Source organism: Ovis aries, chromosome 7 (assembly GCF_016772045.2).
Source record: "Ovis aries strain OAR_USU_Benz2616 breed Rambouillet chromosome 7, ARS-UI_Ramb_v3.0, whole genome shotgun sequence".
Taxonomy (NCBI): Eukaryota; Metazoa; Chordata; class Mammalia; order Artiodactyla; family Bovidae; genus Ovis; species Ovis aries.
Window position 1 is genome coordinate 100,224,985 of NC_056060.1, and position 12,491 is coordinate 100,237,475.

At 54.5% G+C, this 12,491-nt stretch overlaps 1 protein-coding gene across 15 annotated transcripts in view; it reads right to left on the reverse strand.

Annotated features, from left to right (window-relative positions):
• The window catches only part of TTC7B (tetratricopeptide repeat domain 7B), a 271,518-nt gene that overhangs the window by 53,556 nt on the left and 205,471 nt on the right, over positions 1 to 12,491 (reverse strand). For all 15 annotated transcript variants that reach the window (XM_060418491.1, XM_060418490.1, XM_060418489.1 and 12 more), the window contains one exon: positions 6,231 to 6,347. In XM_060418491.1, coding sequence (XP_060274474.1) covers positions 6,231 to 6,347 — 117 coding nt within the window. The remainder of the gene's footprint in view (positions 1 to 6,230; positions 6,348 to 12,491) is intronic.

The following is a 12,491-nucleotide window of genomic DNA, read 5'->3' on the forward strand; positions in this document are numbered from 1 at the left end:
TGCAGACACAGCATTCAGAAGAGTGACAACTCCTGGGCACACACCTCAGGGGTCCTTATAAGTACCGTGCCTGCAAATGTCACATGACGGCAGGTTTGAGGAAGCCGAGTTAAGGACCTCCAACCCCAGGTGTTAGAAACCCCAACTAAGACAAAATCTTGACTTACAAAGATCACTCAGTAAGCTGTTGACCTGTTTCTCTCCCACCAGCTGAGAAACTACGTACGGTTGTATCCCTTCCTTTATCTCCACCGTATATAGGCAAGAGTAACTCGTCTGAACGGAGACGGAGACGCTTTTGTCTCCACCCTGACTTAGTGACTAAGAATCCCGCTGGATGCTTTAAGCAGGTTCAGTTCTTGGCTTGCATGCTGCAGACTCTGCCTTCACCGTGACCCACAGGAGGAGGGAGAAGGGGCCGGGGAGGCCTGGCTGGCCCTCGAGGCGGCTTAGCGCTCTCACTCTGGCCTGTCCCCCCGCGAGCCCTCCTCTCTGGGACACGTGTGCTTGGGCTCCTCTGCAGACCACCTCTCCCGATGGCCCCGCCACCTCGGCTCCTCTCTGGCTCGCCCTTAGGTGCCAGGACCCCCTCCCAAGGAGGCTGGCAGAAAGGAAGGGAAAACCATTCCCGGCAACGGTGTCAGCAGAGGGTTTAGGGAAAGGAAACCGGAAGGAGCCTCAAATCCACTGCCCATGAGCTGCAGGGACCCACACGTGGAGATGGACGTGTCCGGGAGCTCCTGCGCCCCTAAGTCAGGACTGAAAGTCCAGAGTAAACTCTCCTGATGGTTGAGCTGTTCTGGAAACCGGAAACTTCTCTAACTGCAAGAGGAAAGCTGGCGGGGGGCTGGGAGTCGGATACTAGAGTTCATCACCGCTTTGTCGCTTCCTGGCTCTGAGATAGTGCCATGACGAATACTGGATGTAACAGGGGGCCTTGGAGCGGAAGCTGGAGCATTTCCCAGGCGTCTTCAGGCAGGACCACACAAACAAGGCAAGCTCCCTTCACTTCCGAACTCAGCCTTCTCACCGGTAAAAAGGGTCCGACAGAATGCAACAGCTGCCCATTTTCTGGGGCTGCTCTGAGAAGGCACGAGAGCGCCCTGTGCGGAAAGAAAAGCTCCTCCGAGATACGGGGGGCTGCCAGCATCAAGAAGAGGCGGCGAGGACACACAGAAGAACTACCAAAAAAGATCTTCACGACCCAGATAACCGCGATGATGTGATCCCTCCTAGAGCCAGACATCCTGGAGTGCGAAGTCAAGTGGGCCTTAGGAAGCATCACTACGAACAAAGCTACTGGAGGTGAAGGAATTCCAGCTGAGCTATTTCAAATCCTGAAAGATGATGCTGTGAAAGTGCTGCACTCAATATGCTTGGAAAACTCAGCAGTGGCCACAGGACTGGAAAAGGTCAGTTTTCATTCCAATCCCAAAGAAAAGAAATGCCAAGGAATGTTCTAACTACTGCACAATTGCACTCATCTCACACGCTAGTAATGTTCAAAATTCTCCAAGCCAGGCTTCAGCAATACGTGACCCGTGAACTTTCAGTTGTTCAAGCTGGTTTTACAAAAGGCAGAGGAACCAGAGATCAAATTGCCAACATCCGTTGGATCATTGTTTTTCAATGAGAGTTCCAGAAAAACATCTTCTTTATTGATTATGCCAAAGCCTTTGACTGTGCGGATCACAATAAACTGTGTAAAATTCTGAAAGAGATGGGAATACCAGACCATCTTACCCACCTCCTGAGAAATCTGTATGCAGGTCAAGAAGCAACGGTTAGAACCAGATATGGAACAACAGACTGGTTCCAAATAGGAAAAGGAGTATGTCAAGGCTGTATATTGTCACCGAGCTTATTTAACTTATATGCAGAGTACATCATGAGAAACGCTGGGCTGGATGAAGCACAAGCAGAATCAAGATTGCTGGGAGAAATAGCAATAACCTCAGATATGGACATGACACCACACTTATGGCAGAAAGCAAAGAAGAACAAAAAGCCTCTCGATGAAAGTGAAAGTGGAGACTGAAAAAGTTGGCTTAAAACTCAACATTCAGAAAACTAAGATCATGGCATCTGGTCCCATCACTTCATGGCAAATAGATGGGGAAACAATGGAAACAGTGACAGACTTTATTTTAGGAGCTTCAAAATCACTGCAGATGGTGACTGCAGCCATGAAATTAAAAGACGCTTGCTCCTTGGAAGAAAGGCTATGAGAAACCTAGGTAGCATATTAAAAAGCAGAGACACTAATTTTCTAACAAAGGTCCATCTAGTCAAAGCAATGGTTTTTCCAGTGGTCATGTATGGATGTGAGAGCTGGACTATAAAGAAAGCTGAGTGCCAAAGAATTGATACTTTTGAACTGTGGTGTTGGAGAAGGCTCTTGAGAGTCCCTTGGACAGCAAGGAGATCCAATCAGTCCATCCTAAAGAAATCAGTCCTGAATATTCATTGGAAGGACTGATGCTGAAGGTGAAACTCCAATCATTTGGCCACCTGATAAGAACTGACAAATTTGAAAAAACCCTGATGCTGGGAAAGATTGAAGGTGGGAGGAGAAGGGGATGACAGAGGATGAGATGGCTAGATGGCATCACTGACTCAATGGACATGAGTTTGAGTGAACTCCAGGCTGTGGTGAAGGACAGGGGGGCCTGGCGTGCTGCAGGCCACGGTGTCACAAGGAGTCGGACACGACTGAGCGACTGAGCTGGTTAGCGTGAAATGGGGTTTCCTGTTCCCAGCTGAGGTTACAGCAAAGAACTTGTCCTTTTTTCCTTTCAACACTTATGTGCTATGCATTAATGTGATTGAAATGGGACTTAGGAAGAAAAAGTTTCCTTCCAATCATGTGACTACATGATGGATGGTCCAAGTGGTGGCGACAAGAGGGAGAAGAGTGGTTAATAATAAGAAACCAAAGGCAAAGAAGCTGGCTGTCGACTGAGAGAGGGGCATAGGCGGTGCGGAGGGCCTGGATGTTCAGCAGACCGGGGTCTGATTCAAAGATGTACCAGTTGTTTAGCTGAGAAAACTAGGGCAAGATCTGTAACCTCACGCAGCTTCACTTTTGTTTATAAAGTGGAATGAACAGCAGCCGTCTGGCAAGGCTGAGACATGGCTTGAGAGGAACGTATAAACAGCCTGGCCCGGCAGCAGAGAGACGGGGAAGTGCTTCCACGCGGGGAGGCTGCTGGACCGTCTAGTGAGGCTCTGGCCGAAGTCACTCGGTCTTGAGTGGCCAGGTCAACACTTGTGAGAACAGCCGGAGCTGTGCGCTTCCCCGAGAGAGGAGGCAGACCATGAGGCGGGTTTCTGTCCCAAAGGCAAGCGCAACCTTGCAGGCCTCAGGAAGTCCGCCCAGGTTTCTGCAGTGACCGGCACTCTGCCACGCGCACGCCCAGGAGAACGCCCTGCACCCTGCGCTCACGGGAGATATGGCCTGAGCTGGCGGTGTGGCTCTCCCTCAAGCCAAAGTTAACAGGAGGGGCAGGTTGCAGAGAACACTCAGCGAGGTCCGGCCACAGTCTGGCCCTGCGATGCCCCAGGGTTGTCCTCTGTGCCCTTGTGTTCCCTGCTCTGGAGGCCTGTGCCAGCCCCCAGGGGGTTTTGTAGGGGTGGGAGCAGGGGGGAGACCCTGAGGGTGAGAAGAGACCTCCCCACGAGGCATCCGAGACACAAGGGGCGCCTGAGCCCCAAGTCAGCGAGGCCCTCCTGCAGCCGGAAGCCAGCCTCCTGCAGCCGGAAGCCAGCCTCCTGCAGCCGGAAGCCAGCCTCCTGCAGCCGGAAGCCAGCCTCCTGCAGCCGGAAGCCAGCCTCCTGCAGCCAGGGGGCTTTCTGCTTCCCAGGCAGGGCTGCCTCTCACCCACCTGCTCATGCGCCTCTGGCCTTTTCTAGAACCCTGTGTGACCCGACTGGGGGCTGCCGGGCCCAGAGCTGCCCTGATCTGGGGACCGTGGGGCGCTGCCCTCCCAAGCCCTCCCCTGCCCGGCCCCGTACTGTGCCCCCTTTGTGCCAGGGCTGCGTCCTCCGACGGCGCGGGGAGGGCCACAGGAGAAGCGCTTTATTTCTATCCCAGAGAAAATACAGTTAGAAGAGCAACAGGAAGACCTGTCGCCCCTCCCCCAAGGCACCCCTCCCCCGAAGCACCCCTCCCCCGAGGCAACCCACCCCACCCCCCACCCCGCCCCATCCTCCCTGCCCCGCAGCCAGGCTCCACCCTCCGCCAGAAGATCCTCTGGGAGACGGAGGAAGCATGCACACAGCCCAGGCATTTGGTGAAGTATTTTTAAAGAGCTTTCCGATTCTGCTATTTTTTTTTTTTCTCCTCACATTCAATATTCTTGGTTGCTACGTGGGAGGAAATGTGGGGAGGTGGGAGAGGTGTGGAGAACAGAGGGGAAATTGGCAACATAGGAGCTGGTGGATTTCTTTCCTCATTTCTCGGGGGCACAGACAAAGGCATGAGCTCCAGCGGGAAGCAGCCAGCTCCACAGTGCCGCCTCCGGCCCGGCTCGTGGCAAAGACCCTCCCCACGGCCCGAATCCTGCTGCTGCAGGGAGACCGGGAGACAGGGAGGGGGGCTCTGGGGACAGAAATGCGGGCGTTTCCCACTGCTGCCTACAGACTGAGAAGGCAGCCTTCTCCAAACATCAGGATGATGTTTAGCTCCAGAACACAGCCACAGAAGGAGGAGGCCCGTCTCCGGGGGTCTTCCCACTGAGGGGAGACGGCTGGGGTGGCCTCCCCGCCTGCGCCGGGGGCTCATGAGAGACGGCCCAGGCCAAGGCCTCTCCTCCTTCACCTTCTCAGCCCTGCTCTGCAGGGTCTAGACCTGACTAATGCTCCCCAGTTACCGACCAGTTCTTCGCTGTTCCTGTCACACCAGCGGCTGTGCGCTCCGCCCAGCCCTTCAGAGCACGAAGCTTAGCCCTGGCTCCCTTTTTCGCTCCCTTGGAGTCGCCCCAGACTCTCCTGATGTTGCCTGACCCCGGTCTCATCACTGTCCTTGTGGCAGCCCCGCCTGAGCCCACACACCCTCCCCCTGCCGGCCTCCCCGGGGCTGGGCCGGACCCCGAACACATCCGTGACTTACACATTTCAGACTCCTGACTCTTCAGAGTAGCAGGCAGGCTATCCATACGTCCTGCTGCGAACCTGAACATATTCTGAGTGTGTGAGTGGCTGGCTGAATTCACCTCAATCACCAGGTCCCCTTTTCCTAAATCACTTCTGTCACAGGTCTGGGCACACTTTGTAATCTAGACATTTGCTGGGAACAATGCCCAAGACTTGAATATGATGCTTTTCGGGGACGTACTGGGAGAGGACTGGTGGGCTGCCTAGCGGCCCTTCCCCACAGAATCTGCCTGTGCGGCGTGGGGCCTTGACTGACTGAGACTGGTCAGGCCGTCTCACAGCTCTGGGGGGCAGAGTTGCCCGGCGGAAAACCTACCAGTTTTGTCTGGTTGAGACACAATCAGTGTCTTTAGAGAAGGTAACCCCAAACAATATATTTAATTGTTTTATAGGATATTATTGTTTTTATATTTGCAAATTCATTCCAGCATATCTAGTTTTCAAATTCTTCTTTGAATCGGTCTTAACAGTTTATTGCTCCCTTCATTAGTTAATGAGATAAATAAAACCTTTGATACATGCTTCCTGTGTATTTGAGTCATGATTGTAGCTGCTTGAAAATTACACTTTATCACCCCAATAGCAATTTCTACTCTCCCTGGTAGGATGCGGCCTATTATCCACTCAGGTCTTTTAAATATTACTGTGAGAACACCATCTGGAATATATAACTGACTAGTCTATCCACAAATCGCTAGCAAGATGGTAAGACTCTTCAAAGGAATCATGTAAATGGCTGGTTGAGCGAAATCAGAAGGAGACCGATTGGAATTGAGCCTAGCAGGCCACCGTGGCGGCAAAAGCATAAGAAACCCATAACTTGGCGGATTCATCAAACGCTTTAACGTGCCCTTAAAGACAGACGTGAGGCTCCACCGCGCGGCCGGGGGTGCACGGGGCTGGAGAGCCCGTCCCGCCAGATGCCGGGCGCCGCGCGATGCCCGCACGCCGCGCGATGCCCGCACGCCGCGCGATGCCCGCACGCCGCGCGATGCCCGCACGCCGCGCGATGCCCGCACGCCGCGCGATGCCCGCACGCCGCGCGATGCCCGCACGCCGCGCGCCTGGCCTCTTACCTGGGGTTGGTCAGGTTGTAGCAGGATTTCCAGATCTGTAACATGTGCTTGCACGTGAGGAGCGCCTCGTCCGGGCCCCGGGAGAGGGACTCCAGCTTCACTTTGGAAAACAGCAGTCTGCGTGGGGAGACAGAGGGGAGGACACAGCTCAGGCCGGAGCCCGGCAGGACGGCTCGGGCGGCCGGGAGCTCTGGGAACCCTGCTGGGGGGGCACAGCGTCCGTTCGGGTTTTCCCTAAGGAACCGGAAGGGACTCTGGCCACCGTACAGGAGGGGGCGTCCGAAGGCTGGACCCGAGGGAAGCGCGGCAGCCGGGGACTCCAGAGCTCGCGGGGCAGGATCCGGCTTTGCCCGAGTCTCGGCCCCACGGCGACGTCGGCACAGTGCCGCCACGGGTGGTCAGGTGAAAAGCATCCGAGCGGCTGATTTCGTTCAGGACACAGAGATTTTAGGAACAGGGCGCTTTTTAGAGCACAACCACCTTATCTGCAAAACCTCAAAAATCCATCAAAAGTGAATTTTGATTTACAAAACTCCACGTGATGTGACTCGGTTGATATAAATATCTATCAGTGACGTTACGCAGTGATCCTCATTGCATGAAGGAGATGACAGCTTGCACCCAGGGCTCATGAAAAGCGGGGCCTGGGTGAGGCCTTCCCCTCTGGATCTGCTCCAGCCCTGCTCTGATGGGGCAAGGACTTCACCAAGTCACCACTGTGACTGCCTCTCCCTCTTCCTGGCCCTGCCCATGGCCCGTCCAGGCCGCCAGGGCACTCAGCGTGGCCCCTTCTCCCTTTCCCGACCTCTCAGAGCCCCTCTGCTCGCAGTCTGCTCACTCCCTCTGGCATCAGCTCCCTTGGTTCCCGGGCTCATTGCCGTTGTCCTTGTGAAGCCCCAGCCTGAGCCCAGCTTCCGTCCCGATGGCCGTGCTATCCTCTCACTTTCCCGGCTCTAAGAGATCGTACATAAAGAAATCGCATCTAAACGTCACTCCCACGCCCAGCTCAAGAAACTACAGTGGCTCTTGACCACCTGTAATGATGAGTCAGAATTCCTTATCGAGGCCTTGCAGACTGCCTGCAGGGCACCGTGTGTCACCAGCCCGTTTGGCGCCGTGTTTTCCACTGGGCTCTTTGCTCCTACCAGCCTAATTCACTGCAGAGAGCGTGCGTGTGAGCTCAGTCGCGTCTGTTGATGCACTGCAGCCTGCCAGGCTCCTCTCTCCATGGGATTTTTCAGGCAAGAATACTTGAGTGGGTTGCCATTTCCTCCTCCAAGAGATCTTTCCAACCCAGGGATTGAACTCATGTCTCCTCACTGCTGGTGGATTCTTTCACCGCTGAGCCACCTGGGAGGCCCCATGTAATTCTCCAGAGTCTGTTTTTTTATCATAACTCTGAGAGTATACGCCATGTTCTCAATCTTAACCTCTGCTAATCCACGTCTCTCCTTGATTCCTCCTAAATTCACCAAAACCCCATCTCATCACACAAGTCTCCCACGGATCCCACTTAATCACACCTTCATCTTTGCTCTGTGTGCGCCACAGGCGTGCAAAGTCACTTCAGTTGCGTCCGACTCTTTGCGACCCCGTGGACTGTAGCCCACCAGACTCCTCGGTCCATGGGATTCTCCAGGCCAGAGTCCCGCAGTGTGTTGCCATCTCTTCCTCCAGGGAATCTTCCCGACCCAGGGATCGAACCCGCGTCTCTTGCAGTGGCAGCTGGGTTCTCTGCCACCAGTGCCACCTGGGAAGTTCTTGTGAGGCGGTGTTTGTTGTTAATAAAAGGAAGACGAAGACAGGGAGGAGCTCCTGCTTGTTGAAGTCTTCTGTGTGCCCCCGCTCGGCCCTTTACAGGTTGCCTTTGTAAGGACCCTTCTCAGTCGGTGGTGTTCATCTCCCTTCAACAAGAAAATCCCAGTATCTCTCTCTGGCCTTCCTTCCACAGTGCTTAGCACCGTAAGGTCAACAAGCTTCAAATCAGCATTTTCTCTCTAAACCACAGACGATAAAGAAAAATGTTTCTAGTGATTGAAGTTAGACTTATAGGAGAATTCCTCACTAGAGACCACTCATTTGAAGGCAGGTACTTCTGAGGTGGGCAGTCTCTTTTCCCCTATGAGCTGGAATAAGCTGGTCCTGAGAGGCGCCACCCGAGCTCGGGATGGCTTGGCACCATCCTCTCCCTCCCAGTGGAGTCCGAGCAGGTGCTGGCGGCCCCCCGGGGTCAGGGCTGTGGTCCCCTCAAGCCTGGGGCTGCAGAAGCCGGGGTGGGGGAAAGAACCACAGGCCAAGAAATGAGGGCAGCAGGGCCTAGCCTACCAGCGGCGGGCAGAGAGAGTGAGGCCAGATGGAGGTAGGGCTTGGCTTCGGCTCAAAAACACCTCAAGGAGTGACGTTCCTGGAGGCCTTTCCAGGACTGCTTGCAGGGAACGGCAGCTACTCAGGCTGTCTTCAGGGGTTTTTAAGGAGGCAGATGTTGCCTCATGAGTGTCTTTATGAGTCTAGAAGGTAGTGGGAGTACTTTTTTCACCAGAAAGTATTAAAAGTGAAAGTGAAAATGTGAGTCACTCAGTCGTGTCTGACTCTCTGCAACCCCGTGGACTGTGGCCCACCAGGCTCCTTCGTCCATGGGGTTCTCCAGGCAAGAAGACTGGAGTGGTTGCCATTCCTTCCTCCAGGGGATCTTCCTGACCCAGGGATGGAACCCTGGTCTCCCGAGTTGCAGACAGATTCTTTACCACGTTTCCAGCAGAGTCTTCCAGCAAACATAGGTCACCTGGGAGGCGTGTTACCGAGGAAGCCGCCTGTCAGCTGTGGGGGAGCCCTGCTTGGACGCCAGAGACCTCACAGGTGATGGTTGGGCACCAAGCCAGTCGGGCCAATGGGCCACCCTGCCAGGACCACGGTGGGTTCTCGGAAGCCCCCGGGTCCTCTGACTGAGCCAGGCTTAAAGCGGGCCTGCCCACAGAGGCCAGGAGGTTGGGGGGTAGTTCTCCGCCCAGCAGGCAGCTCGGCTCTGAGAGCAGTTATCACGGCTCCTGTAACTGGACAAGACGCCAGAGCCTGTCTCTAGGCTGCAGCTTGGGAGAGCAGTTCTGTGCAAGGCTTCCTGGCGGAAAAAGAACTTCTAATTAACATGAAATAACAGCTTTCAAACACTTGACTCAGGACGTGGAGTTGAAAAGGTGTGGGCTGGATTTCAGAAAACCCGACGGGAAGAACAATAGTACAACTGCTGAGCCCGAGTGATGGGGAAGGCGCTGGACCAGGAGCGGAAGGGGAGCAGCGCGATGGAGAGGCTGGGGTGGCAGAGGGGCCGGGGCTGGGGCCTGGGCCGGGGCCAGGGCTGGGGCCAGAGGGGCTGGGGGACAGGGGGGCTGGGGCGGCAGAGGGGCTGGGGCCAGGGACAGGGGGCTGGGGATGGGGGGGCTGTGGGACAGGGGGCTGGGGACAGGGCTGGGGACAGAGGGGCTGGGGCAGCAGAGGGGCCAGGGACAGAGGGGCTGGGGGGGCAGAGGGGCCGGGGACAGGGCTTGGGGGTAGAGCCACTCGCCCACCGTCAGGCGTGTCCTGCATGATGGCAGACCTCCGGGACCCCTGAATCTGGCCCGCCCTTGAAGGCAGGCAGAAGTGGGGGGCAGAGGGCTGGCCTCAGAGCCCGGCCCTGGGCCTGGCTGGTGAGGCGGAGAACAAAGCCAGAAGAGACCCTGGGACGCCTGGCGCCCTTCCCGCCGAGCCCTACTCGCGCATCTCAGGACTGTTGCAAACGCCTGGCTGGGGGCACGTTCCACTAGGACAGACTCGAAGATACACACAGCGACTGGCGTTCACGGGCCGCGGTTGATGTCCCAAGAGGCCGCAGATCCCACGGATGGAGGAGACCCTGAGGCAGAAATCCCGAGACCGCCCACCTGCGGCTGTCTCAGCGCGCCGAGCTGTTGATGCGACGGAGGCGGCAGCCGGTGGACGGCTACACCCACCCCCGGTCCAACCACGGCCAAGTGAGGTGTTTCTCCAAGTGCAGTCAGACGTCAGGTGCTGGGAGAATGGCCTCTTCCTGTTCCCTGCAGCTGGCTCAAAGTCCATTAACCTAATTTTAAAACTCTTTGTTCAGAGACTCCTCGAATCCTTACAGGAAGTTAATGAAGACTGACGATGTTCCTGGAGCCCAAATCTGGCAGCTCGGGCAGTGCCCCTGAGGGCCTGGCTCCTGCCCATGTGCTCCACCTGCCAGGAGCACCCCCATCCTAGTCAGGGCAGCCTCCCTCTGCGGTCACCCTCCTCACGCCCCTGAGTCTGTGGGCAGGCTGTTCCTTCTGTCTGGAGCTACTTTTCCATCCGTTTCTGCTTTTAAAGCCTTCTCTACTTAGCTTTCAAGGTTCAGGTCAAACCTCCTTGCCCCCCAACCACTGAAGCCAGCCTTAAGTAAACAGAAGCTAAAACTCTCAAATGGAAATGCAATTCCAGAAAATACAAGAGCTCTCCGTTGTGGAATAATGAGCTATAAGCCAGGAAGCTTCTGCTTCCAAGACAAGTGAAATAATAACAGTAACCACAGTGGCTGCCAGACGCTGTAAACATGTAATCCGTGATTCTTGCAACATCTCTTCAAGTTAGGCCGAAAGCTAAGTCTTCTGCCCGAGTTCACACAGCTGGATCCTGGCAGAACAGAAATGTATGCCCAAACCCACTTGACTCCAAAGCGCAGGACAAGAAACAAGAGAAAGACTTAACGTATTCTAAACACACTACTGACACTAACGAAGATATGTAGCATTTTCTAATCCACTGTTAAATATTTAAAACCCTAAAATGTGCAAGTGATAAAGAATCCACCTACAATGCAGGAGACACAGAAGGCATGGGTTTGATCCCTGGGTCAGGAAGCTCCCTGGGAGCAGGAAATGGCAACCTACTCCTGTATTTTTGCCTGGAGAATCTCCTGGACAGAGGAGCCTGCCGGGCTACCTTCCATAGGCTCACAAAGAATCAGATAGGGCTGAGCACGCATATGGAGACAAAATCTGCAAAGATCTCCGTTAGATGCTGTGTGGAAGAGAAAGAGGCATAAAATACAGTTCCTTGCCCTCAGAGAATATACAGCCCAATCAGTAAAATAAAGACTTGCCACAAAGATGAGGTAAGGTTTCTGGCTTAGGCACAGATCGTGTGCGTGTGTGTCCGACTCTCTGTGACCCCCTCTCCAGGCTCCTCCATGGGTGGGATTCTCTATGCAGGGATTTTGGAGCGGGTTGCCATTTCCTTCTCCAGGGGATCTTCCCAACTCAGGAGGCCCTGAAATTTGGGCAGGGCTGCAGGGAAAGAGGAGTTGGGGCTGCTGAGGTGTTGTTCCTAGGATGCGTGATTCTGAATAAAATGATTACATTTGCTTTTTGTGACTTGCTTCTTCCCTCAAAAGTCAGGTGCATATAAAGCTCTAGACACTTGCCGGACACAGTTAATCAGGGTTTTACTTTTCATTAGAACTAATAGAAATAATATTTTACCCTATTTTTGGAATTTTTTTGAGAATCCCAGAGTAACTCTCAAAATAACTGCCTGGCTTAGTGTAGCGCTGAGAGAGAAGATGTGGGCCCCTGGTGAAGCTCTGGGGTCTGTGGCGTCACGAGTTCTCATCAGGCACTTTGGGCAATGCACCAGGGCCCGGTTTAATCTCCAATTTCACCCCTAGGAAGATTTCCTCACTCCCTGGACACCCTACCTCGAGCACATCCCTCTGGTTTAGCTTTACCCTGGGCCCCACCCCCATGCGACCCAGACATGACCCCTCACAGGCCCTCCTACCTCTCTGCCTGTGTTCTCCGCCCTCTTCCCAGGGACCCTCCCAACGACCGTGAAAGTCCCTCTGTCTGACGTTTCTGATCCGCCCCTCCCCACGCAGCAACTAGCTTCTTCCTCATCTCATTTGCATATTTCTTTTCATCTGTTTACTTATAAACATAGACAGCGTATTAAAAAGCCATCACTTTGCTGACAAAGATCCATATAGTCAAGGCTATGGCTTCTCCAGGAGTCATGTACGGATGTGAGAGTTCACCATAAAGATGGCTGAGCACCAAATGACTGATGCTTTTGAGCTGTGCTGTTGGGGAAGACTCCTGAGAGTTCCTTGGACTGCAAGGAGAGCAAACCAGTTCATCCTAAAGGAGATCAGTCCCGAATATTCACTGGAAGGACTGATGCTGAAGCTGAAGCTCCAATACTTTGGCCGCCTGACGTGAAGGAGTGACTCAC